The sequence below is a fragment of the Herpailurus yagouaroundi genome, unplaced genomic scaffold, assembly GCF_014898765.1.
Source record: "Herpailurus yagouaroundi ecotype Mexico unplaced genomic scaffold, PumYag 203, whole genome shotgun sequence".
NCBI lineage: Eukaryota > Metazoa > Chordata > Mammalia > Carnivora > Felidae > Herpailurus > Herpailurus yagouaroundi.
The window spans coordinates 27,157,930-27,182,113 of record NW_024412434.1 but is presented as its reverse complement, the minus strand read 5'-3'; the positions used below and the strand labels follow the sequence as shown (position 1 = coordinate 27,182,113).

General features: G+C 52.9%; 1 protein-coding gene across 3 annotated transcripts; it reads left to right on the top strand.

The window, feature by feature from the left end:
* The first annotated feature begins 1,665 nt into the window (after positions 1 to 1,665).
* GATA3 (GATA binding protein 3) lies at positions 1,666 to 23,775 on the top strand. 3 transcript variants are annotated; one of them, XM_040451482.1, is made up of 6 exons: positions 1,666 to 1,773; positions 3,374 to 4,053; positions 6,496 to 7,032; positions 12,415 to 12,560; positions 17,203 to 17,328; positions 21,606 to 23,775. In XM_040451482.1, the coding sequence occupies exons 2-6, from the start codon at positions 3,813 to 3,815 to the stop codon at positions 21,888 to 21,890; spliced, it is 1,335 nt and encodes a 444-aa protein (XP_040307416.1). In that variant the 5' UTR covers positions 1,666 to 1,773; positions 3,374 to 3,812; the 3' UTR covers positions 21,891 to 23,775. The 3 variants fall into 3 exon arrangements, with proteins under 3 accessions (XP_040307416.1, XP_040307418.1, XP_040307415.1); XM_040451484.1 differs by lacking the exon at positions 1,666 to 1,773 and adding an exon at positions 2,708 to 2,931 and having other exon boundaries at positions 12,418 to 12,560; XM_040451481.1 differs by lacking the exon at positions 1,666 to 1,773 and adding an exon at positions 2,708 to 2,931.
* Positions 23,776 to 24,184: the final 409 nt, after the last annotated feature.

Below are 24,184 nucleotides of genomic sequence, written 5' to 3'. Positions count from 1 at the left end.
ATCAAAAGAGCAACGTCCTCTTTCCCAATTACCCACTGTCAGTCCGGGAACAGGGGCGGACCGGCTGGGAATTAAATGTTAAATACCCCCTACAGGCTGGCTCCATTACACCGGGCGTCCAGCCGCAGCCCCCCACGCCTCTCTGCCAGCTCCAAACCACCCAGACCAAGAAGGGCCTTCAAGATCTTTTATTTTTCCAAGGTGTGGGGAGGAGGGGGTGGGGGGGCCTCTCCATCTCGGTGCAGCCCGACTCGGTGCTTTTAATTAAAACGAATAAATGCCCGCCCCCCAACTTTTGTGCGTTATCGGAGAGGCGCCGATACACCGGAAGGCCTCATTTTCTCAAATATTTTCTCTTTGTCTTTTAAAATTGTTGGAAGCTCTCAAGTTAACATTTTCAAGTCCTGGCGTCAGCAGCTGTTTTCACCCGAGGATGGCTTCCCCCCCCTCTCGTCGTCCCCCCCCCCCCCCGTGGCTTCCAGGTCTCCGGACCAAAAAGCCACGTTTGGGATTCCCCGCGTGACTTTGAACTGGGGTCCGGGTCTAGCGTCTCCTGGTCCGGGGCCGACGCGCGGAGGAGAAGCGCTTTTCAGTTCTTCTCTCTGCTTGCATCCTTAATGTTAAATCTCGGGGACTTTTAGCAAAAATGTGTGCGCGTCGGTCTGTCCTTGTTTATGAAGCGGTTTCCGCTGAATGTTAGACAGAAACTAAATAATTAAAAGGTTTGGAGAGCACCGTGTGCAGGAGTAGAGGCTGGGAGCTTGGCCGGCCCTAGAGGGAAGTGGTCAGAGTGGAAGAAAAAAATCGATGCTTCCTTACTGGGCCGCTCTCATAAACGGGAACTAAATGGGCTCGGGAGAAACATTAGGAGGGAGGCGGTGTGTGTGTGTGTGTGTGTGTGTGTGTGTGTGTGTGTTTAATTTAGGAATTTTCTTCCTGTCCCGTATCTAGAAACTCAACCCTGATTTCTAACAAACATCAGATTTCAGAAGACGGGGATTCCAGAGAAGCTCCAAACCCAAGATCGGGAGGACCCACGTTTCCACTAATTTCAAATAAATTTTACTAATCTTTCTACAATGATTGTGTATTAAAACACGACATCTCTCGCCCCCACTCTAACACACACACATACACACAGACCCCACGTTAAGGTTGAATGCTGATGATTTTCCTTCATCTCATGAAAGCCACCTCCGGAACTTACTTTTAGGGACGCTCTCTTCTATTTCGAGTTTTTTGTGTTTGCAGGGAATTTTATGGGGTGGAGGAGACAAGAGGGAATAATGGCTTCCGCTCAGAGAAAACCCCAAATCAAGCTCTCAGTGCCGGCCGTGGGATCGCCTGCGGGAGAACCCACACTCTGCCCTAGGGTGAGCAGAGAGGGTGGAACCTGAGTCTTCTTTTCCCGCCTGACCCCTGCTCGCCCCGGCCGCGTTTTCGGGCTTGCAGGCTGCAGGAGCCAGGGCGCCGCTAGGGGATGCAGTGGCTCAAAGGACCGAGAGAGGCCCGGGAGGTTGGAGCCCGCGGGGCCGGCCAATCGCGGCCCGGCCGCAGCCTCGCCCGCTGATTGGCCCCTCCGCGGCCCCGCCCCGCCCCGCCCGCCCCGCCCCCCTCGCCGGGGCGTCTGGAGCCGCACCCCCTCCGCCCCAGGCTGCCTGGCCCGGGCGGTGCGAGTCCGGGGACGGTCGCCGCAGTCCTGCCCGCCGGCCGGGATGTGGGTCGCTGGAAAGGGGCCGGTTCCTCGGCTGGGGAAAAACGCCGGGAGCCGGAGTAAGTAGGGCCCTGGGCGGGGTGAAGGGAAAAGTTGGGTAAGTGGAAAGAGGCCCCGAGTTCTTGCTTTGCGGCCGCTCTCACTGTACTGAGGGACCTGGCTGGCGTGCCTGTTTCTGTCCCTTTCCTCTTCACCCATCACCATGGTCACTCAGGTCGGAAGCACGCAGGGGCTGCAAATTCCAGGTCTGGAAAGGCCAAGCACGACAGCTGAAGCGTGCATTTGAGAGGCTTGCTAACACAAAAGGCTGGGGAAACCGTGCACGGCGGCCACCCGAGGAACACACACCTTCCAATAAAGGCTCGCTCCCTTTGCGCGATTCCCCCAGCTCTTAAGCAATTCTCTCGGGAGGCAAATCCCAAAGTCCTTTGGCATGAAAACCTTTTTTTTTTTTTTCTCTCGTCGGTTTTTATAGGCACGTAACCCCAAATCCATAACGTCCCCAATACCGGATTGAATTGAAAAACAAGTTTGGTCATTAAAAAAAAAAAAAAAAAAAAAAAAGAAAAGTCTGAAAAAAAGAAAGGCTGCCTGTAGAAATTGACTTTATGAATGGGGCAGGCCGGTTTCCCCGGCACGGAATAATCCACTGGGCCGGAATGAATTGGCTGGAGCGGGAGCCACATTTAAAGGGCCAGAGCGCGCATTCCCTCCTGCCCGCCCCTCTCCGCCCCAAACCCGGCGGGCCTTGCCCACCCGCCCCGCCGCCCCCCCCCCGCCCCCGGGCCGCCCTCCGCGGCGCCCCCCTTCCGGTCAGTGGAGGGGCGGGGGCAGGGGCGGAGGGGTGCGGGGGGGGGGGTGGGGGTGAGGTCCTGGAGCGGGTTTGGGTTGCAGTTTCCTTGTGCTAGTGATCCTGTCCCCTCCTCGCCAGCGCCAGGCTCCTCCCCCTCGGCGCGGATGACACTAGGACCTCCTTAAGTTGCGTCGCGCCACAGCTGTCTGCGAACACTGAGCTGCCTGGCGCCGTCTTGATACTTTCAGAAAGAATGCATTCCCTGTAAAAAAAAAAAAAAATACTGAGAGAGGGAGAGAGAGAGAGGAAAAGAGAGACGGAGAGCGCGCGCGACAGAGCGAGCCACGCAATCTGACCGAGCAGTTTCTGCTCTCCCAGGTCACACGCCTCCTCCTCCTCCTCCTCTCTGCTCCTCGAGACCCAGGTTGGTACTGGCAACTTTTTTTTTTTTTTTAAGTTTGATTTTTCTTTTTTTTTTTTTTTTTCCCCCCCTGCTCCGTTTGGGAGGACTTTTCAAAATACTGTAAACTCAGCCCCGCTCTTTTGGGAGGCTGGAAGGCAGGTCCCGGGATCGCCGTCCCCGGGGGGGGAGGGAGCCGTCGGCCGAACTGGATCCGCTCAGTCAGGGCAGGGCCCTCGCCAGGGCCAGGCGGCCGGGGATGTGCCCGGGACTCGTTCCCTGGGCGGCCGCGGCCGGGTTTGCCTCGCTCGGGAGGAGGCGTGCGCGAGTGCGCGTGTGTGCGCGCGTGTCCTGGGCGCGCGGGCGCGGGGCCGGGCGGCCGGCGGGGAGGTGGTGCCACTTCATAAACTCAGGTGCTCCGGTCCTCAGGAGCTCATCCAGGTCTCCCCGCTTCTCTCCTTCGCAGGTGAGCCGAGCAGAGCCTCGGCCTCGGAGCCGCTGAGGAAGCCCCGGCGCAGAGGAGCCTCGTCTCTGCAGAAGTCCAGCCACCCTCGCTCGCCCCCCACCCCCCGCTTTCAAATTCGGTCCCCTTTTATCCCTCCCTCCCTGGTTTTGGGGGATTCCTCTTTCCTTCCTCTTCTTCTCCTTGCTAAGCGACCACTTAAAAGACTTTTCTCCCCTTCCCCTTCTTTGCTCGCCTTTCCTTCCCACCTTTCCAACATTGCCCCACTGAAAGCAAATCGTTAAACGACCCCCGCCCCTCCGACGGCAGCAGCACCTGCAGCGCCTCGGAGCCCCCCCCCCCCGCCCCCCCCCCCCCCCCCCCCGACCTCCCAGCCCGACCGCCCTCCCTCTCCGCGCGCGGGTTCCGGGCCCGGCGAGAGGGCGCGAGCGCAGCCGGGGCCATGGAGGTGACGGCGGACCAGCCGCGCTGGGTGAGCCACCACCACCCCGCGGTCCTCAACGGCCAGCACCCGGACACGCACCACCCGGGCCTCGGCCACTCCTACATGGACCCGGCGCAGTACCCCCTGCCCGAGGAGGTGGATGTACTTTTTAACATCGACGGTCAAGGCAACCACGTCCCTTCCTACTACGGAAACTCAGTGAGGGCCACGGTGCAGAGGTACCCTCCGACCCACCACGGTGAGTGCGCCCCGGGTGCGGGGACCCCCCCCCCCCCGCCCTCCAGCCGCCGCCGCTCCACCTCCCCACTCCCGGCCCGGGTCCCGGAGGCGGGGAGCGACCAGGGGGTGGGCAGACCCCGCGAGAGCCCCCAAGTGCCGCTCCTGCCACTTTTTTTTTTTTTTTTTTTTTTAAATTGGGGCCCGGAAATGCGCGAGGAAGCAGCCTCAGCCGCCGCGAGAGTGTGTTTTTAAAAAGTCGCAGCAGGCGTCTCTCCGCGGCCGGCGCGCCTGGGGCCTGGCGCTCACCTGGAGGGCGCCGGGCCGCCCCCCTCTTCTCCCCAGGCGGCCGCACGTCCCGGGGGGCCTCCGCGGTGCGGGGCGCGGGGAGCCCGGGCTCTGCCTCTGCGGCCGCGGCTCGCCGGGCCCGCAGCCGACGCCGCCAAACCGGCTGGCGCTCGGTTCCTTCAGAGGGTCCCGCTCCCCCGGCTGGCCTGGAGTTCTGTCTCCAGGGGCTTCGGCCAGCGTGCCTCAGTTTCTTTTTCCGGCACCTCTGCAGAAAGGCCCGAGAGAGATTTATCCGCAGCCCTGTTTTTGTTTTGGTTTTATGATTATTACTTTTTCAACCTTTCCCCAAAGCGAGTGCATTCGGTGGCCAGGCAGGTCCCCTGCTTCCTGGCTCTGGGGAATGGGATTCTGGAACTTGAGCGGGTTTTGCTGGAGACACTGCTGTCTTAAATTTGAGACATTCGGAGTTTTCCTAGATTCCCGGCTGCACAGAATTTTCCTGCGTCTTGTTTTTAGGTTGCCCCATTGCCTGCTCCCCCAAAACTCTTGCCTTACTGTCCCCTCCGGCCTACGACAGTCCCATTAGGCTCGCGGAGAAGAGTTAGGATCCACCACAGGGCTTCTTTTTTACGTGGGGGCGATTCCAGTTGTCTTTTGGTTTTGTTTTGTTTTGTTTTCCCCTTTCTCTTTCACCTTGAAAAGTTGGTAAGAGTTCTGAAATGTTAAGAAATCCAGCCCTGTGTGGTTGGGGGCAGGGGGGAGCTCTAAGCTTTCCAGCCTCCGTGGGTTGGTGAAGAAGAAACAGGCACAATTTCAGGCAGAGAAGATGGGAGCCTCTCTCCAGGCGACCGAGGGTTCCCTGGTCCCCGTGTCGCCGATGACACAGTCCCTCCTGCAGCAGGCATCCTCTGCCCTGTTGTCACCGGGCTTTGAACCATTGTCTCTGCGGATGGGGCGCTCTTTGCCCTGGTTCGGTGCAGATCAGCAGTTAAGTGGAAACGTAGAAGCAGGCTTAATATTATTTACTATACTACTTCCTGCATAACATGAATCTTGACCCCTTGGCGTTCAGAGAACTCTCCTTCCCCCTCCCCTCCCCTTCCTCTCTCAAGATTTTAGTTTCAGTATTGTTCTTAATGGTTAAATAGAATGTCAAATGCTGAGGCAGGTAGTGGATTAAAAGATCAATACGTGTGTGGATTTGCACTTACGGTTTGCATTTGCCCCCTTCTCGGAGTGGATGGAGTTGTCTGAGTTATGGTCATCTTAAAACTGCGTGTTTCAAACGCAGGCTGACTGTGCTGCGTGGATAAGTCAGCTGTAAATACATAAGATGGAATTTCGTGTCTCGGGGGCTCCGGTGAAAATTCGCATGTGGCCCTGGGGGAATCACAACTCTGAGGGCGTATGAGGGTTACTTTATTTTTCTTTCTAAAGGGTTGGGGAGAGTGGGAGAGGCAGGGCCCAGCCTTGCAAACTTCCTCCAGTGGTCTGAGCAATTACTATTTCCTTGCAAATCGCGTTTCAGGCCTTGCCAGTCGTGAAGGCACTGCAGAGGGGTCACTTGAAGGGAACCCCCGAAGGCTCCCCCTCCTCCCTTCCAAGCCCTCTCCTTCCTGCACCGGGGCCGGGGAGCTGGGCCTGTCTCCAGGGTCCAAGTATCTTCCTGGTGCGGAGCAGTTGTGCGGCCAGGCTCACCCCTTCAGGCCTCATTATTCACAGCCGACTCTCTTATCAGGCTGGCTGGGATTAGGTCTGGGAAGGGGGACGCTGGGCCATTGATGGAAACCAATAAATCAAGTCAGGTTCTGGAGAGGGACTGCAGGGATGCCATTCAGAAAGTGTATCTGGAGAGCCCAAATAAGCCCAGGGGCCGTCTCCACTCCCTCCCAGCACCTCTCGGGTGTCAGACACAGGCCCTTCGTGCTGCTGGATCTGATGGGACATTGGTGTGGCACAGATGGGTGTAGAGGGCGTGCTGGCCAAGGTACCGGCGGGCCGGCCTGGACGAGGGAGCGGGCCTGCGCCCGGGACTGTTTGGGACTGCCCGGTGGGGAGGCTGGGGTGGAGGGGAGGAACCCCAGATGCGTCCGAGGGCCCCCCCCCCGAAGCTGCTCTCACGGGCATCTCTCTCTCTCTCTCCCTCCCTCCCCCTGCATCCCCCGTCCCCGCGCAGGGAGTCAGGTATGCCGTCCGCCTCTGCTGCACGGATCCCTGCCCTGGCTGGACGGCGGCAAAGCCCTGGGCAGCCACCACACCGCCTCGCCCTGGAACCTCAGCCCCTTCTCCAAGACGTCCATCCACCACGGCTCCCCGGGGCCCCTCTCCGTCTACCCCCCGGCCTCGTCTTCCTCGCTGTCGGCGGGCCACTCCAGTCCGCACCTCTTCACCTTCCCGCCCACCCCGCCGAAGGACGTCTCCCCCGACCCGTCGCTGTCCACCCCGGGCTCGGCCGGCTCGGCGCGGCAGGACGAGAAGGAGTGCATCAAGTACCAGGTGCCGCTCCCCGACAGCATGAAGCTCGAGTCCACGCACTCGCGGGGCAGCATGACCACCCTGGGAGGGGCGGCCTCGTCGGCCCACCACCCCATCACCACCTACCCGCCCTACGTCCCCGAATACAGCTCCGGACTCTTCCCGCCCAGCAGCCTGCTGGGGGGCTCCCCCACCGGCTTCGGATGTAAGTCGAGGCCCAAGGCGAGATCCAGCACAGGTAGGACCCATCTCCGCTCCCCCCACCCCTACGTGCCAGGTCCTTTCTCCTCCCCCCACCTCTCCCTTCCCCTAAATCCAGGGCAGGGAGGAGGGAGCTAGAGTCTGGCCCCTCAGGGGAGCTGGCTGGTGTTCCAGACCCTTCTGAGATTTGATTTCTTCCCATTCTTCCAGCGGGGAAAGAATGAGGTGTGTCCTATCTCATTCCAGTCCTCCGAGCAGAGGGGAAGTGGGATCCAATTTACCTCATCCCCTTGAGCTGGAAAGGAAAAAGACAAACAAAAACAAATACCCTGTCCTGCCTGCCTGGGGACCTCCGGGTTCTGCCTGTAACCTTTAGTCCGTTTCCGAGACCAAATGGGAAGCCGAGGGAATAAATCTTTAGTGTTTAATGCTGAAACGAAACCTTAGCGAGCACAGGTCCGTCCTGTGACCGCCCCCTCCCCCCTTGGCCTCTGCGGCTGCCTCTTCCTCCAGGCTGAGCTCGGAGGGGGTCCTGCCCACGGGACAGCCCCTCCGACAGACGTGTATGATGAAGGCGTGGGGATATTTGGGAGGGGGTGGTCGGGACCCTGGCAGAAACAGCACACGCGTTCTTGGCATGGACAAGGGGGCTGTCATCCCAACTTCTGGGAGAGAGGGGGGCTCTGCCCTGGGGAAACCGGAAGGCAAATCAGAAGGCAGATGGACCAGCTACCTGAAAGCGGTAACGCAGGCAGGGGCAGGGGGGTGGAGGGCGGGAGGGTGAGGGTGGTGGTGGCAGGAAGGCGTCGTAGGACTTAGTCCTCCCCTGAGCTGAAGCCAGAAGAGGTAGGGAGGACTGAACAACATTCCCCAGGTGTGAGTCTCTTTTGCTTCCTCCGCACATCCTCCCTCAAACGAGCACCCCCTGTCTAAACGCGCGCTGCGTTTTATTCTCTTGGTGTAGACGCTTGCTGTAGAAAACAAAACAAGACACCCAGCCCCCACAAAATATCTTGGCTTTCAAAATAAAATAATCCGTCGCCAACGTTGCTCGTAACCAAAGAGGCTGAGAGACCTCGGGATTCTCTCCCTTGAGCTTTAACTGTATTTTAAAAAGACGATTTTTTCAAAGAGGGTTCTGTCTCCTCGGGTGGCTCCGTTTCAGGGGTGGGTGTTTCTGTGCTGGCTCCTTCCAACGTCTCACCTCTGCCCTCTATCTATAGAGCTCCCAACATACAAAGACGGGATGAAGATCCCTCGCTCTTTTAGGGGTAGGATGAGCAGTCTTGACACAGGGTTTGCAAAACCCCGGTTTCAGAAACTTCCGAGGGAGGACCCTGGGAGCCCAGTGACCATGAGATCACTTTTCAGGGTTTTTTTTTTTTTTTTTTTTCCAGGGTGACATTCACTCTGACTGCCTGGGCAGGACTGTCTCTATTTAGTTGATATGTTTTAGCTAATCCAATTATTTTCAGACTGCTGCACGCGACAGTCGCATTGTTTATCCCGCGCCAGGAACTTTAATAGAGTCCGGATGCGGTTAGGCTGACAGAAGAACTCTGACCTGCGTGTTCAGTACATGAAAGTCGGCAGAGGGAGAGGGAGGTAGGCTAGCTGGTGGAGTCTAAGAGAAAGCAAGAGGAAGGGAGACCGGGCGGAGGAAAGTGGCCACGCTGCCTTGCCGCCTCGCCAGGGGCTGGGCTGGGGTGTGGGGTGGAGGGTTCGAGAGAAATGGGGTTCAGCTTTGCTCAGAAAAGCCGGGATTAGGTCAAGGCTTTGAGGACTGATGGCACCGAGAGCAAACCGGTGCATTTTGAGGTTAGCGAGGGGATTTTTTTGGGTTGTTTGTTTAAAGTTCTCTTTTCTGGGCGGCGCCAAGTTGTGGGGGCAGGTCGTGGGATCTGCGGCCGGCGTGGGGGTTTGTGTGTGGGGGGGAGGGGACAGAGCAGAGCGACTTTTCCAAGAGCCTCTGGTTTCTCGCCCTCTGCGTCTACACCTTCAGTCTTCCGAGAGTCATTTCCTTTTTCTCTCCCTCTTTCCCCTGAACTTTTGGGGGCGGGTGGGGGGGGGGGGAAGAGCCGCAGTTACCCTAAACCAGAACCAGGAGCACCTATGCTCCTATTATTATTATTATTATTATTTTTATCATCTACTTTTTATATTTTGGGGGAGGAGGGAGAAGACAGAAGACATTGCAATCTGGCTTTTTACTTCCCCCTTTTTATCCCTCTCTCACAGTCAGACACCCCAGAGCAGCCCATCTGGGCAGCCAGGGAGCTGGGACTTTCGGGAGTGTGGGAGCGGGAAGGAGGGTTTCCAGACCCTTCTGGGTAAAGGGGGTGTCAGTGGCACACTTCTCTTGAGGATGGAGTTCTCTGGGTTTTAGTGGTTGCTTTTTTTTTTTTTTTTCAAGTCTTCTTCACAAACGCACTTGCCGAAGGTGGAGACGGGAGAAGGGAGGGTTGTCACCGTTGGGAGAAACGGTTGAACAGTGGTTAGGGCACCTAGTGCTTTTTTTAACGCCGGCCCGGGCTGTCAATGCTGGGTCTCCCTCCACAAACAAAAGACCAAGCCTTTTAGCAAAGAAGCCAGTTCTCAGCTGTCCCTACCCTTGTCTGATCTCGGGCATCTGGAAGCCTCTGCGCGCACCCCCCCCCCCCCCCCCCACCCTTCCGTCCAGCCCAGTTTCTCAGGATTTCAGTTGGAGGCCAGGGGGTGTTTGAAAATGGCGGTCGAATGTCAGGAGGCCTCTGTGGTTCTTGTCACCTAAGAGAGAGGTGTCTGTCTGAACAGCTCACACCAGGCAGTGAGCGAGGAGAGGGGAAAGAAAGCAGGAGACAGTCGGGGCCTCCGTGAGGAAAATCGGTTGTTTGGCAACAATGAGAAAGGGGGGAAAAAATAAGAAAAACCCAGACAAGGCAATCGCAAGCTTGCGGAGTGAAGCAAGACAGAAAATTGCTCTAGTGTGCAGAGCCTCGCTGAAGAGGCAACCGTTGCTCGTGTTTGAAGGTCCCTCTGAAAAGGAAGCTGTCACCGTCCCCACTGCCTGACAGAGGAAAGGAAATCTGACTGCTCACGTCAGGCTGGGAGATCCCCCAGCCCAGGTGCCTAGGAACGGGGCTGCCCGCCCCACACCAGCCGCAGGGTGACTCCACCCCAGCCTCTGCCCGAGCCCCTGCCCGAGCCCCTGCCTGAGCCCCTGCCTGAAGAAAGGGACGGAAAACGTGGGCACCTGAGAGGCCCCGTCTCACCAGGTCACGGGGAGTGGGCCTGGGGGCCGAGCCGGGGCCCGTCACCCCAGGTGACAGCCAGACTGCTGTCACCCCAGAAGGGGCCGACCCAGTGCCTACTTGGGGCCCGTGGCCCACCCGCCCCCTGGCTGGCACCTCCTGGACCACTTGCCCTTTCCTCCTTCCTCCCTGCCTCCCCCTCGCCTGCCCCTGGCCTGGCCTCGGCTTCTGACCCCAGTGCAAGGTGTCTGGATGTGGTTCAGTCCCCAGCCTTTTTGAGGTCTGGTGGAAATGGTGGACATCTGCCCATGTGCTCCTGGAACACTACTGCCCGTGTTTGTAATAATCTCAGGGGCTCTTGGGAGGCTCTCTGTAGACCTTTTATGGAATTTGGAGGAAAAAAAATATAGAATTTCTCTTAACTCCCTATGTTTTTTTTTGTTTGTTTTTTTTTTTTTTGCAAAAGGAAAATGGACAAAAACTATTCAGTACCATCGTGAACTCCAATGTCAGGCAAAACCCCTCCATTTCTGAAAGTCTTTTTCCTCTCCCAGAACCTGTCCCTAGAGGAAAAAAAAAAAAAAACCTGAAAAAAAAGGCTTATAGATTTGAACCCCCCCCCCCCCCAAGTTTTTCATACTTGGTTTAGGGGTTTCCAAAGGCCAAACAGGTCCCAGAGCCCTCGAGCCAGCCTTGTTCTCCTTGTACAGGGAGCCGGCCAGATTCCCAAGCAGCCTGCCCGGTTTTCTTCCTCCACCCTGTCTCCCTGGTGGTTTGGAGTTAGCCGATTAATCTCCTAAAACGAAACAACCTTTGGGGGCACATCTTTCTCCCCTTCCTTCCTCCCAAACCTGCCCCCTGGCGCCTCCAGAGAAAGTCCCCTAGAGAGACCAGCTCTGGTGGGGCCCCTGGCTCCTGCCGGCCCTCCGGGGGTCAGGGGGTGGGGGGTAGGGGGGGAGTAGGCGTGAGGGGGCTTCTCCCGGTCTGGGGTGTGGCCTGGCCTGCGGAGCCACTGGTCCACACCTGGCCTTGGAGGATGAGGCCCCCCCCCAAGAGCTGGGCAGGTTCTCCTAGAAACTGCCTCCCCTTCCTTCTCCCGAAGAAGTTGCAAAGAAATCAGGGACTGGACTCTCCCCTGTGGTCCTCAAGTGCCGTTTTGAGGGAGTCTCTCCAGCAGCTTTCCCTCCGGAGATGGGTCTGGGTCACTCTCCCTGGCCCTTGAGTGAACCGGCCTGGCCGGTTTTTTTGTTTATTTTGTTTATTTGTTTTTTTGGAAAAAGGGCAACTGTAGAGAGGCCTAGGTTAAGGAGCCGACCAGGAGCCCCCCCCCCACCCCATTTTTCCTTAACTGGCCTGTTCTGATCTTGCCCCTCACGCCGCTCTCCTCCCGCCAACATCTCCAGGGGCCTTGCCTGCAGATCGCACTGTTTCCAACACCTCCTGGCCTGGTCCAGCTGGGGTCACACTTACCCTTCAGTCTCTGGCACAGTGGCTGGAAAATTCTAGAAAACCTTGGCCTTTTCTGGAGAGAAAAAAGATGGTGGGAGAAATGAGTGGATCCCGCTGGGTCTTCATCTATTACTTGCCAGCCAGGGACGTTTGCAGTTTTACTGGAAGTAAAATCTAAAGCCTGGGGTCCTAAAATCAATCAGCCGATTGATCGATCTCTTCATCTATTTATTATCTGTTTATCTATCTCGCCATCGATTACTCTTTCCTTTTCCACCACCGTCCTAATCTCTGTGGTTGAATCAATCTGCCGAGACAGACCCGGCGATGATAACGAGGCACCTTTATTTTCCTTTGAAGGAAATGAGTGGAATGTTTTGCTCTGCCGTTGCCCAGGCCTCAGAATTTTCTCAGGGAACTATTTCAAGTTCAAATCTGCCTTCCTCCTTGGCTGTGCCTGATCTTCCTCGTCAAGTCAGGCAGCCCCAGAGCAAGGTCCTGCTGCCTTTTCTTCGTGTGTCCCTTCTTGGGGCCAGAGCTGAATGTGGACGGGGCCACACGGTGACCCTTGTCCACTTGGGAGCCACCTGGAGGGAGGTGGGGGTAGGAAAGTTTCCCGAAGGAGGGAGAAGAGAGAAAGTTCTTGATTCTACTTTCCTTCCCTCGTTCCGAGGGAGCGCTGTCAGCGTTTTCTGTGTGTTTTTCCTCCATAAGTGACTTATGTGCGATCTTGTTTCCAGAAGGCAGGGAGTGCGTTAACTGTGGGGCCACCTCCACCCCGCTGTGGCGACGTGACGGGACCGGGCACTACCTGTGCAACGCCTGTGGGCTCTACCACAAAATGAACGGACAGAACCGACCCCTCATCAAGCCCAAGCGAAGGCTGGTGAGTCCCCCCGGAGAAGCACTGATCTAACACTAACCATTGTGTGTTGTTAATTTCCTCTCTTCAGGAAGGAGAGCTTTCTGCAGGAAATTGGCAGGACAGGCTCAAAATCATGTCAGCTTGCTTGGGATAGTTTTTTTTTTTTTTTTTCCCCCTCCCCTTTTGTTTTCTCAAGTTAGACATACGGAAAAGCTCCCCCTCTTTTTCGTCTTGACAATTCCTAAGTCCCTTACCAAATTTTTAGGGATGCTGGCTTTCTGGTGATCGAATCCCTAATGTATTTACGTGAGAGCTTTAACGGGACGCGAGCAAGCGATGTAAGAGTCGCAGATAATCACTGTGACAGGTAGGACGCAGACGGAATGTTCTAGCCACCATCTAGGGCGTGTCCCTAAGTGCCAGGGCTCCTAGTGAGCACGGTCTCAGTGCGCTTCCTTCGTGCCGTGGATGAGTCTCATGAGCCCATGCTTGAAGATTGATGGGGCCAATTAACTGAGTTTCTTGAGCAGCAGCCAGTGAATCTGGCAGAGTTTGCCTTCTTCCGTGGTCTTGAGAATTGAGAACTTGCCACAGCTAATTCCTTTGGGAAAAACTTGTGTGATTCCCATCCTGCCTCTTGGTCTCCTGTCTCCTGCATTTGGTCTTAGTTTCCCTTTGAACTCCTGTCAGTAGGGTGAGGGTTTTTGATCCCTGCTTCTTTCTTTCTTAAATGTCTCGACCTTTAGGAATAATACTCAAGGAAACCTGGCACCACCAAACATTTATAAAGAAAATCAACAGAAGTTCATTTGTAAGCTTGTCTTTGGTACCTCAGGCTCGGATTGAGTACCAAGTGTATGCAACAGACAAATAAAAGCAGGCTTGGCAAATGACAACCCTAACCACAGTCAAGAGATCAAAATGCTTTTTGTGGTGATGACATTCACCAAGCAGAGAGGGGAGGAGGGGAATTTCCCCACGCAGATTAATGGATAAAGGTAGCATCCATCAAATTCTAAGGGTGTGTGTGTGTGTGTGTGTGTGTGTGTGTGTGTATGGTGATGGGGGGGGGGGGGACAAATCTTCTGTATTCTTTTCAAAGAATTATTTGTCATCTCCATCAGATTTTAGTGCAACTCAACACCTTTCGCATCCTTTTCAGAAGGAAAAACTTTCTAGGGATGGAAGTGCCCACGTGACTTTAATTTTTGGCGATCCGTGGTCTCTAAGCTTTATTCCTTCTGATCTTTGCCCCCTTCGCCAGCCTTTCTCAACCTCCCCCTGCTTGTCCCCATGCACTTGGGTTTTTCTTTTTTTTTTTTTTTCCTTTCTCTCATGTGCAAAGCTAACTTCCTAGGAAAAAGCTGCCGGATATCTGAGCACTGGAGATAACTCATAAACAACAACTCAGCTTCCCCAACCTAAACATCAAGATGTTTGAACATATCAGAACAAGACGTGTTTGAAAAAAAAAATGGCTGGAGGTGTTAGCACAGAATGAATATGATCGCACCACAAAAGAATGTTCTGAATCACTCAAAACCTGGCCTTAGTAAGAAAAAAAAAAAAAAAAAAGAAAGAAAGAAGGAAAGAAAAAAAAGTAAGAAAGAAAAAAAGAAAGAGAGGAAAAGAAACATAACTAACAACAAAAACTTTCTCGTTCAAATAAGTCATGGTACCATCAGCATAACTGGACTTTTTTTCTGAGGTAAAAAAATAAAGAAGGAAAAAGAGGGTGTCAAGTCTCAGACGATGGGCTGAATGATGAGTGAGAGTGCATTTGACATTTTCTTGGGGTTTCTACTGTCTGGGCAGATCGCATAGGAAGGCTCTACGTGCATTTTATAGACGTGTGTCTTCATTCATCTTTCATAAGTCTCCAGAACTCTGAGTAATAATTTCTTTTAATTCCGGAGTTCATTGGCTGTCGCATTTAAAGTGTCTTTTCTTTCTTACTCATCTGTTCTGGGTGGTTTTACATTTTTAGTTCCATAGAATTCATTTGCTCCAGAGAGCAACTCAGAGCAAGCGCATTCAGGATAGAGAGCTATTTTTTTTTCTCCCCCGTCCTTAGATGTATTTGACTTCTGAGTACCTAGAACTTTCTTTGTCTTCTTTCCTATAATGCCTGTTCCTTCGTGCCAGTGCCGTGTCTCCGGTTTGCTATTTTTGCTTTGCACATTTGCAGATTCAATGCAGAACACCCAGCCCATCCTGGAGCTAGTTCTTATGCATGATGCCTGTCTAACACTGAATACACTCCAGCAGGAAAGAGAAGAGGTGACTGCAGAGAAGATCCATACGATATTTTTTCCCTCGTGTTGCCAGGTTTTCCGGGTGTCTGAGGGCTCGCTGAGTAGTTTGCTTTATTAATGTACTTTGTCTCCTGCTAGTGAACCAAACACTGTGGCTTTTAGAGGGTCTGTATAAATTCGCCTAGAGTCTGTGGACCAGAGACGTGTTCTGAGGCTGCTTGTATTTATGTGACTGTCACTATACGGGGAGGGACTGACACCAGGAACCTCATCGTCTGGAGCTTGAATTTGACCGGCTGGCAGTGTGTGCTTGGAGTACACATTTAAAGTTGCTGAGCTGGGAAATCTGGTGCCTGGGTAGATATTAATCTACTATATCTGAGTATCTCTTTTAAAGAAGAAAGTACAGGAAGATAGTAATAATCACACGATAACATCATTGTCAGAATCATTAAGCGCTGATTTTGTGTATCATTTTCTTCCCAAGAGCATGCGAGTGAAAGTTATATGCGTCTCAGCTGAGCACATTTCATCAAGGCAGGTGGGCATGGGCATCTAGAGGAGGTCAGGACTATGGTGAATTATTCCAAAACGGGCAGCCGGAAAGTAGAACTTTTTTACTTATGACAGATGAGAGCTGTTTTTTTTTTTTTTTAAGTTATTAAAACATTTTTTTTAATGTTTATTTATTTTTGAGAGAGAAAGCCAGGCAGTGAGTGGGGGAGGGGCAGAGAGAGAGGGAGACACAGAATCCGAAGCAGGCTCCAGGCTCCCAGCTGTCAGCACAGAGCCCGACTCGGGGCTCGAACTCCTGAACCGTGAGATCATGACCTGAGCCGAAGTCGGACGCCTCACCGACTGAGCCGCCCAGGTGCCCCGAGAACTATTTTTAATTCCTAGTTTTTTAGAACACAGAAAATAAAGAATTACCGAAAAAAAAAATCTAAAAAACAAACGAAACCCATGACCCTGCCATGGAAGCTTCCAGGAAGAGGAGCACGTCTGTGGGACAATTTAGTGGTGTTAAAGGAGGGGAGTCAGTCGGGTTAATTGAGAATTTCCACCAGGGTTCCCATATCTGGCAACTGCCTAACTTTTTACTTGATAAAATATTGATGGAAAAGCACACCACGATCCCTATGTTCCAGGCTTTTATAAACATGCCAGAACTTTCTTGATCACAGATAGCTGAATTCTTGTTCTTTCTCTTGCTTTTGATGATATATTTGAGTCCAGAGCAGGGAATACTTCTGCAGTTAAAACTTTCTGTTTATATCAGGGGATGAGGGGTTGACAGCAAAGGTAATAGGTCCAACTTCATTTTCTCTGGAAACTTTTTGAGTTAAAAAAAAATTTTTTTTTAAAGCACGGACGTCGAGAATAGCACCCTTGTAAATTTACGTGCATCAAAAAGCGAAAGAAAAATCTCCCTCTTCAAGGAAATGAAGACAGTGACACAACCGAATAATTAAAATTCAAGCTGAGTCTGACATCTGACCTACAACTATTCTGCCCTGTGAGCAGCGAGTAGGAAATACCTAATTTCACAAAGGTGAAATGAAACGAGAGCTGGGCAGGGAGGTGTTCTGTTGATGAGCCGAATTCTTCGTGCTTTTCAGCTTGTCTCGTGAGCTGGAAGCCAGCTAAGGGGAGTGAGGGTGGCAGTCACCAGGAGTGACCCGGCCTGGAAGGATGGGCCGGTGCCGGTTTGAGGCTTGGGCGTCGTGCTTGGTGCTTCCTAAGAGGGCAGGTCCTGTGAGCTCCGCATGTGCACACGCGCACACACACACACACACACACGCGCGGACACTCTCCCACTGTGCTGGCCCTCTGTTCTCTTTCTCATCCAGAATTTCTTCATTTGGGATCTGTCAAGTGCTCTCGATGTTTGTTTGGGCTTCCTCTTCTTGTGCTGTTCGTGCGTTGTGATGGGCCGATTGCCTCGTGGAGAATTGAGAATTGCTATTTCACAGTTGCCCTTGACAAAGACCCGCGCCCCCCCCCCCCCCCAAGAGCCCGGTACCAAAACGAATCAGGTGAATTCCGCGTTGCCACCCACAAAACTTAAACATCTGGCCACCAGGGAGGTGGTGTGGGCTCTCGGACCCTCTGGACCCCAGCCTGGGGAGCGGCAGGCTACGCCCTGACCACCGGACCACGGTCTGACCTGCTCTCGTCCAGCGATCACCTGTAGTTTTCTTCTTGGGGCAGCTTTTAGGGGTCTTTGTTATTTTCACGGGGGCCACTTACTTACTAGGTTTGATTTCAATGACAATGACAATTTTTTCTTTTCTTTTCTTTTCCTTTTTTTTTTTTTTTTTAAGTCTGTCTCCGTAGTTCTGAAAACACATTTAACATCTGGTTTGATTTTACCCTCCCTCTCCCTCCCTCTCCGCCCCTACTCCCAGTCGGCAGCGAGAAGAGCAGGAACGTCCTGTGCAAACTGTCAGACCACCACTACCACTCTCTGGAGAAGAAATGCCAACGGAGACCCCGTCTGCAACGCCTGTGGGCTGTACTACAAACTACACAATGTAAGTGTCACGGGGCCGGGACCGGCGGCCAGCCCGGGGAGGGGGGGGGGGTGCACCCAGGAGACACCGTCACCCGCCGCAGGCTTCCTTCTGCATTTGATGGCCGTCCTCCGGGCTCAGCAACAGGCCTCAGGTGAACAGTGCAATAAGGAAGCGACTTGGCACAACGCGGCCGTGCGGAGGCCGGAGAGCTTGGGGCGGAGAATGACGCGGGTCCCCCAGGTCGGTGTGGACGATGCTGTGCGATGCAGCGCCCCGGCGTCCGCGGTGGGCCCGCTCCGGGCTTCCCCGTCCTCCCTTGGGTGATAGCGTGGTGTTCCTGAGAGTTTCAACTTTTTGCAAGAGAGAGAGAGAGAGAGAGAGAGGGCACGCAAGAAAGTGTGGTGCGTGGCACAGGAAGTCTTCAGACAGAGGACAGTTCGGTGACTCAAAGGGGCAGAAGCCTCTTCACCTCTGTGGTGAATTTTAAGTGGATTCTCAGCCGCAAAGACATGGAATGAAGCGTCTGCGAGATGTGGCCAAGGTGTCTTTGTCCTAAGCAGCAGAGAACGGAGGGAAGCAGTGGAGTGAGGTTATCCAGAGAGCAGGGTTGAAAGAAACCCTCATTTCCTCTTCTGTGTTGTGTGAGCAGAGTGAGCAGAGTTGCCCGTCAGTCACCCGGGCTCCGCTGGGTCATTTCTGGTCTTTTCACTGGGGGTCCTCCCGGTTTGCGATATGTTTACGTTAAAAAAAAAAAAAAAAAAATCCTGGATTTTTTTTTTTTTTTTTTTTCCCCTGAAATAACTCCGGCTGACAGGCCATGACCTAATGAGGCTTGAGGTTCAATTATTCCCAGAGGAAGAAGGACCATTTCTCTCTGTCCGGCTCTCTCTCACTGTCCTCTTTTGCTCTGATTCTCCTAAAGCATCTTTGCCGGTGTGACTTTGGCGGAGGCCACAGCGGTGCGGGGAGAAGGCGGGCGTCTTGCTCAGGGCCGTTTCCGTGGCACGTTCACCCTAGCTGGGAGTCGGGAGGAAGTTCTTCTGCTTAGAGTTTGGCAGTCCCAGAGAGCTTCTCAGGGTGGTCCCGGCATCCCGGTCCCTTTTTGCCTCTTGGGAATAAGCTCCTGCGATTTCCCAGGGACCCCGCAACTTTCATGTGCCTGCCTTTGGGGTCATCCCCTCCTGACTTGGTCCCCATGCAATGCCCAGCCCAGCGGAACTGGCCTTTCTAGTTCTTGTCTCTCAGATCCTCCGAATGCCGTGTATACCTGTTTATCAGCAATGAAACCCTAGTTCCGTTTTCACTTTGGGGACTCACTTGCTCACTGCAGTGGAGATAAAAAACAGATTTGTGGGCGCCTGGGTGGCGCAGTCGGTTAAGCGTCCGACTTCAGCCAGGTCACGATCTCGCGGTCCGTGAGTTCGAGCCCCGCGTCAGGCTCTGGGCTGATGGCTCAGAGCCTGGAGCCTGTTTCCAATTCTGTGTCTCCCTCTCTCTCTGCCCCTACCCCGTTCATGCTCTGTCTCTCTCTGTCCCAAAAATAAATAAATGTTGAAAAAAAAAATTAAAAAAAAAAACAAAACAGATTTGTGATTAAAATCTGGAAGGTTCGGGGCATCAGAGTTTATGGTCTAGCCAGTCATCAGCCCAGCCTCTCCGGTTGCTTTTGGCTGTAACTCATGGTTTTCAAAGAACTTTCAAGTTACTTGATTACCTTTGAGCCTCAGGTAGTCCCATGATGTAGACAGGGCAGAAATTATTCTATTTCCGTTGTACTTGAAGAAGTTATGACTCAGAGAATCAAGTGTTTTGTGCAAACGGACTTGGCCGATGGAACGGAAGAGCCGGGCAGGACCGATTTCCGAGCAGCACAGGCCTTCTGGGGAGGTCAGTGGCGTCAGGACTGATAGGGACCAGTGGAAAGTGAACACTTTCTCAGTTCAGGATGTGCCAGAAGTTCAGTTCAAAGCAAGGAATTGTCTTTCCTATTCCCAGAGGAGCCCGGGAACGATGGGAAGTTACCCGGCTCTAAATTTCTCTGACGACTTAGCCACGATGAGATACGGGCTCAGTTGTGTCCAGTCTAAACAAAGTTCTGAAGGAGATCGATTTCTCATCAACTCAAAGAACAGTCAGGGAACCCTCTTTGCTGCTCCCTCCTGGGAGAGAAACTCGCTCCCCTGGCCGGCATGGCTTTTCTGTCTTCGCTGGTTTCGCAAGACCTCACAGAAGGAGGCAATTGATGTATATTTAACGGCAGGAGATTATAATCTATTAACGTTCTCATCACATCATGTTTTGTTATGCCCACCTGGATACCTGTATATGTTTATGTATAGTTCCTTTCCTCTTATCGAGGTGTTTCGATAACTACCTATCTCAGGATCAGTGTCTCTAGGTGGCGTTGAGACTAGTTATCTGGGTCTGTGCTGCTATCTGGGTAACTAGATATTATATTTAGATATCTGGCTGTGTATATCTAGATACCGGGTAAAGAGCTGTGTGTCTAGACATTATCTTGGGGGAAGATTTGATGTGACAATAGATTCCTATCACCTCTGTAGTCTGCGTCTTTATCTTGATTGTTGCTTTGAAGAAGGAACCCTGAGATGTGCTTTTGGCAGTGACCTTTTAGCTCTTCTGCCTTCCTGGTGCGAGGGGGGATTGGGTCTCAGCTCCAGCATGTGGCTCTGTGCCCCTCTTCAGGGTGGCCTCTCTCTCTCGACGGCTGGAGTCTCTCTTCCTGAACTTGCCCTTTCTAGCTTCGGGAGCGGACAGGTAGATCCTAGAGCCATGAGAGCATGAGGGAGCCTCTTGTCTTTCTCCCCCTCGAGGGCCCGGGTGGAAGATGACACTTGTCCCTGCAGAGTCCGCAACGACTGAGACCCTGACATCGCCTCCTTGAGTTGTTTTGCCACATCCCGACGACGTGTGGCCCGATGTGTGGTCCGCTGTGTGGGGCACCTGTTTGCAATTGAGTTTAATCCCATTCTGACTCCTTGTGGGGAGCGGTCTCTGATGCTCTGTAAAGTCCCCTGTCTTGATTCTGTCTCCCCCACCGGGAAAATGTATTTTAAAAACAAAACAGACAGAAGCTTCTCGAAAAGAGAGAGAACGGCATGCCGCCTCGGGTGCCGCAGACTAGCTGAAGACCTTTGGGGTAGGGCCTTGCCTGTCTCTTTCCTGGAGCTCGCTCCTGCTGCACAATTTCCAGGACGAGGGTGCCCGCATGCCGGCCCAGTACTGTGCGCCCCAAAGTGGTCGTCGAGTCCTTGGTGACGGGTTGGGGGGCCGTGGGTCTAGTAGAAGTGCACAGTCAGAACCGGGCGGGAGTTGCAACTTTCAGTCATCAAAGTTGCTGTGACAGGGGCAAGAGACTACCTTGTGGAGAGACCCGCTGCGGTAAAACACCACCCCAGAGCCTTCAGGTTCCAGGGGAAGATCGTACAGCGCCTCTTACTGCGATAAAGCCGGGCAGGAGAGAGGCGACCAAAAATTACTTTGAACAGGGGTGCGACGCTAGTCTGTCAGGGCAGACAGACCTACACCCTTAAGGTCGATTGCGTTGGCTGTGGTTTTATGGTCACAGCACAGATGTCGGAGAAGGAGACAAGATGTTATTTCCCTCTTGAAGATTCCCCAGGTGCCTCCACGCTCATGAAATGTTCTAAGGAGATTCTAAGGAAATAAGACCAGTTATTGTATTTTCGATACCAGAGAAATGCAGTCCTCGTGGGTGGGTCTCTAGAATACGGTCCCTGGGAACGCAGAGTTTCCCAAGGCAGATTCTCCTCCAAGTCACTGATGTGGACAAACTTAAATAACACCCGGGGAGCCTGGGTGGCTCAGTGGGTTGAGCATCCGACTTCGGCTCAGGTCATGATCTTACGGTTCTACGATCTGTGCCGACAGCTCGGAGCCTGGAGCCTGCTTCAGATTCTGTGTCCCCCTCTCTCTCTGCCCCTCCCCCGCTCATGCTCTGTCTCTCTTTCAAAAATAAATAAACATTAAAAAAATAACCAAACCCGTAAATAACACCCTCTGCCTGGAACACCTTACCCCTGGTCTCTTGGTTTCTGAGGCTGACAGTCAGTGCTCCTCCACAGACTGGATCTGCGTGACTCCTGGTCCCTGGGAAGGAGACAGGAAGGGGTGGGGGGAGGAGGGGGCCCGGCTGCAAGCAAGACCCCCGGTGTGGGGCAGTCAGAGCAGCCGTGTGGAGGTGTGAAAGCCTGTGTGCCCTTTCAGAGCCAGCCAGAAAGTGTAAAAAAAAAAAAAAATTGATCTTTGTTTAGATTAACAGACCCCTGACTATGAAGAAGGAAGGCATCCAGACCAGAAACCGGAAAATGTCTAGCAAATCCAAAAAGTGCAAGAAGGCACATGACACGCTGGAGGACTTCCCCAAGAGCAGCTCGTTCAACCCGGCCGCCCTCTCCAGACACATGTCCTCTCTCAGCCACATCTCCCCGTTCAGCCACTCCAGCCACATGCTGACCACCCCGACGCCCATGCACCCGCCGTCCAGCCTCTCCTTCGGACCTCACCACCCGTCCAGTATGGTCACTGCCATGGGTTAGAGTCCCTGCTCGATGCTTCAAGGCCTCCGGGCGAGAGTCCTTCCAGCCCCTTCTACGTGCGTTTTTGCAGGAGCAGTATCATGAAGCCGAGATCCGATGGATACCCGTGTTTTGAAGGCACAAAGCAAAATGACGTCTGCCACTTTCTCAGAGGCGCTTGCTGTGGCCTCTGTGTTCTCAGTCACTGAATCTGGATCCCATTTGTGAATAAGCCATTCAGACTCATCTTCCCTATTGAACAGGGTCTCTCTAGTGCTGTGAAAACAAACAAACGAGCAAGCAACTGAGCTGAACGTTGCATATAACTTATATTGTAAGAAATACTGTACGTTTGAAGAAGACTTTACGGCATCCGGGGAGCTGTAAGAAAGGCATGAAGGACGCCAAGAATTTTAAGGAATACGGGGAAATCAAGTGTGGAAATGGAGAAGAAACTAGGTCTGATATTCAAATGGACAAACGGCCAGTGTTGTTTCCTTTCACTGGCCATAGTTGTTTGATGCATTAAAAGAAAAACAAACAAAAAAAAAAAAAACAAGAAAAAAAAAGGAAAAAAACAACAACAAAAAAAAGAAAAAAGTCGTAGGCAAATCATTTGTTCAAAGCCGTGGGCCTCTCTGTATAGGAGAGTCTGTGAGTCCCAGGCAATCAGTGTTACCACTCGCACGATGCCGTAGAGGGGCTCAGCAAGCCTTTTCCGGGCCCACACGCTTTGTGAACAAGTCCCTTGTAATTGTTGTTTGTATGTATAATTCAAAGCACCAAAATAAGAAAAGATGTAGATTTATTTCATCATATTATACAGACTGAATTGTTGTACAAATTTATTTACTGCTAGTGTTAAGAACTACTTTTTGTTTTAATATTTTCCTTCTTTCTCCAGTTTTTTTTTTTTTTTTTTTGGTTGAATAAACTAGATGACGTTCAGTTGACCTGAGGCGGCTGTGCTCCGGAGGGTCTATTTTCCATTTTGTTCCTTGATGATATTTATTAAATAGCTTCTAAGGGCACAGCAGCATCCGGCCCCTCCCTCCCGCACCCCGCAGCCTGTGCTATGAGGGTAGCAGGTGTACGAGCTACCGACGTGCATGTCAGCGACTTGGGCTGGACAGACCGGGTCCTGAGAGCGGCCTGCCTGATTGTTAGCTCCCTGTTGTGTTCTGTGTTAGTGATCACTGCCTTTCATCCAGTCTGCTGGGATAATAATATAAAAGTACACAATAAAGTGAAAATATTTTGAAAACAACCAAGTAACATCGTATCAAAGCGGTGGCCAAGCTCTTCTAGAATCTGGTAGCTCTCGCTAATTTAAACACAAAACCCAAACGTGTTAAGTTAGTGGCTAGGACATCATGCAAACCTCAGATAGTCAACAGGTATTCCTTTGGGAGGCTGGGCGTCTTCAGAGGTCTCTGTGCAGCCCAGAGGCTTTCTCGGGGGGTGGGGTAGGGGGGGCCGGAGTACCTTCTGTGTCCCCTAGTGCGCTGCGGCCCCTCCTGCTGGCCCGCAGGGCCTCGGGCGCCTCGCAGGAGCAGTGGGAAGATTAATTCGTGGAGATGCACCAGCGGACTACAGCTGATGGATTCCTCATGCTTCTCTGCAAGATGTGACGACGCGGGGCCGGTGCTTGAGTTCATCTCTGTTTTCCTTTCCTACTGTTGAATAACACCACAGTGGAGGGTTTATTGGCATGTTTGCGGAACACGAAAATAACCGTTTTTTGTAACTTACGCTGTATAGTTTCCTTTTACTCTGTTGGCAGAATGTGTAACCATGGCACACATTTTAAAATCTCTGTTAATCGCCTCTCTGCTTTCTTAGCAAATATTTTAAACCTAAGGCTAAATGTTGAAATAAAGGAGTTAGAGACCTACTGAGCTGCAAACTGGAGATCTTACTGGCTCCTGATTAATGACCCGCACTCGGGACGTTGTTTTCAGCCACTTTTGAAGCACCGAGGGCTCCCATCGTCATCAATTGCCGTATTAAATTCGGGAGATTTTCTTGTGTGGTTCCAATGCCTCAAGACCTGCCACCTCTTTTCTTCGTGAACAGATTTGAGTCCGTGCTCTTTCACCTTAAGAAGAGAGAGTTCAAATTCTTGACATTCTTGGGGCGGGATGGGGGGTGGGTGGGGGCGGTGCGCGCACACACACACACACACACACACGTAGAAAAATCCCAAACTCAGGACGCACACAGCCACGTTGTGTGTTGGGTACTGTGGGGACTCTGGCATCTTTGATCCTACTTCTTCAGAGAAGTGTCCTTTTATCATTCTGTCCGTTGATTGA

Excerpts from the sequence above, each read along its gene's own strand:
- GATA3 (XM_040451482.1), top strand. The coding sequence starts at position 3,813 with ATGGAGGTGACGGCGGACCAGCCGCGCTGGGTGAGCCACCACCACCCC. Across the intron at positions 4,054-6,495 it reads GTACCCTCCGACCCACCACG|GGAGTCAGGTATGCCGTCCG; the intron begins GTGAGTGCGCCC and ends GTCCCCGCGCAG. Across the intron at positions 7,033-12,414 it reads CAAGGCGAGATCCAGCACAG|AAGGCAGGGAGTGCGTTAAC; the intron begins GTAGGACCCATC and ends TCTTGTTTCCAG.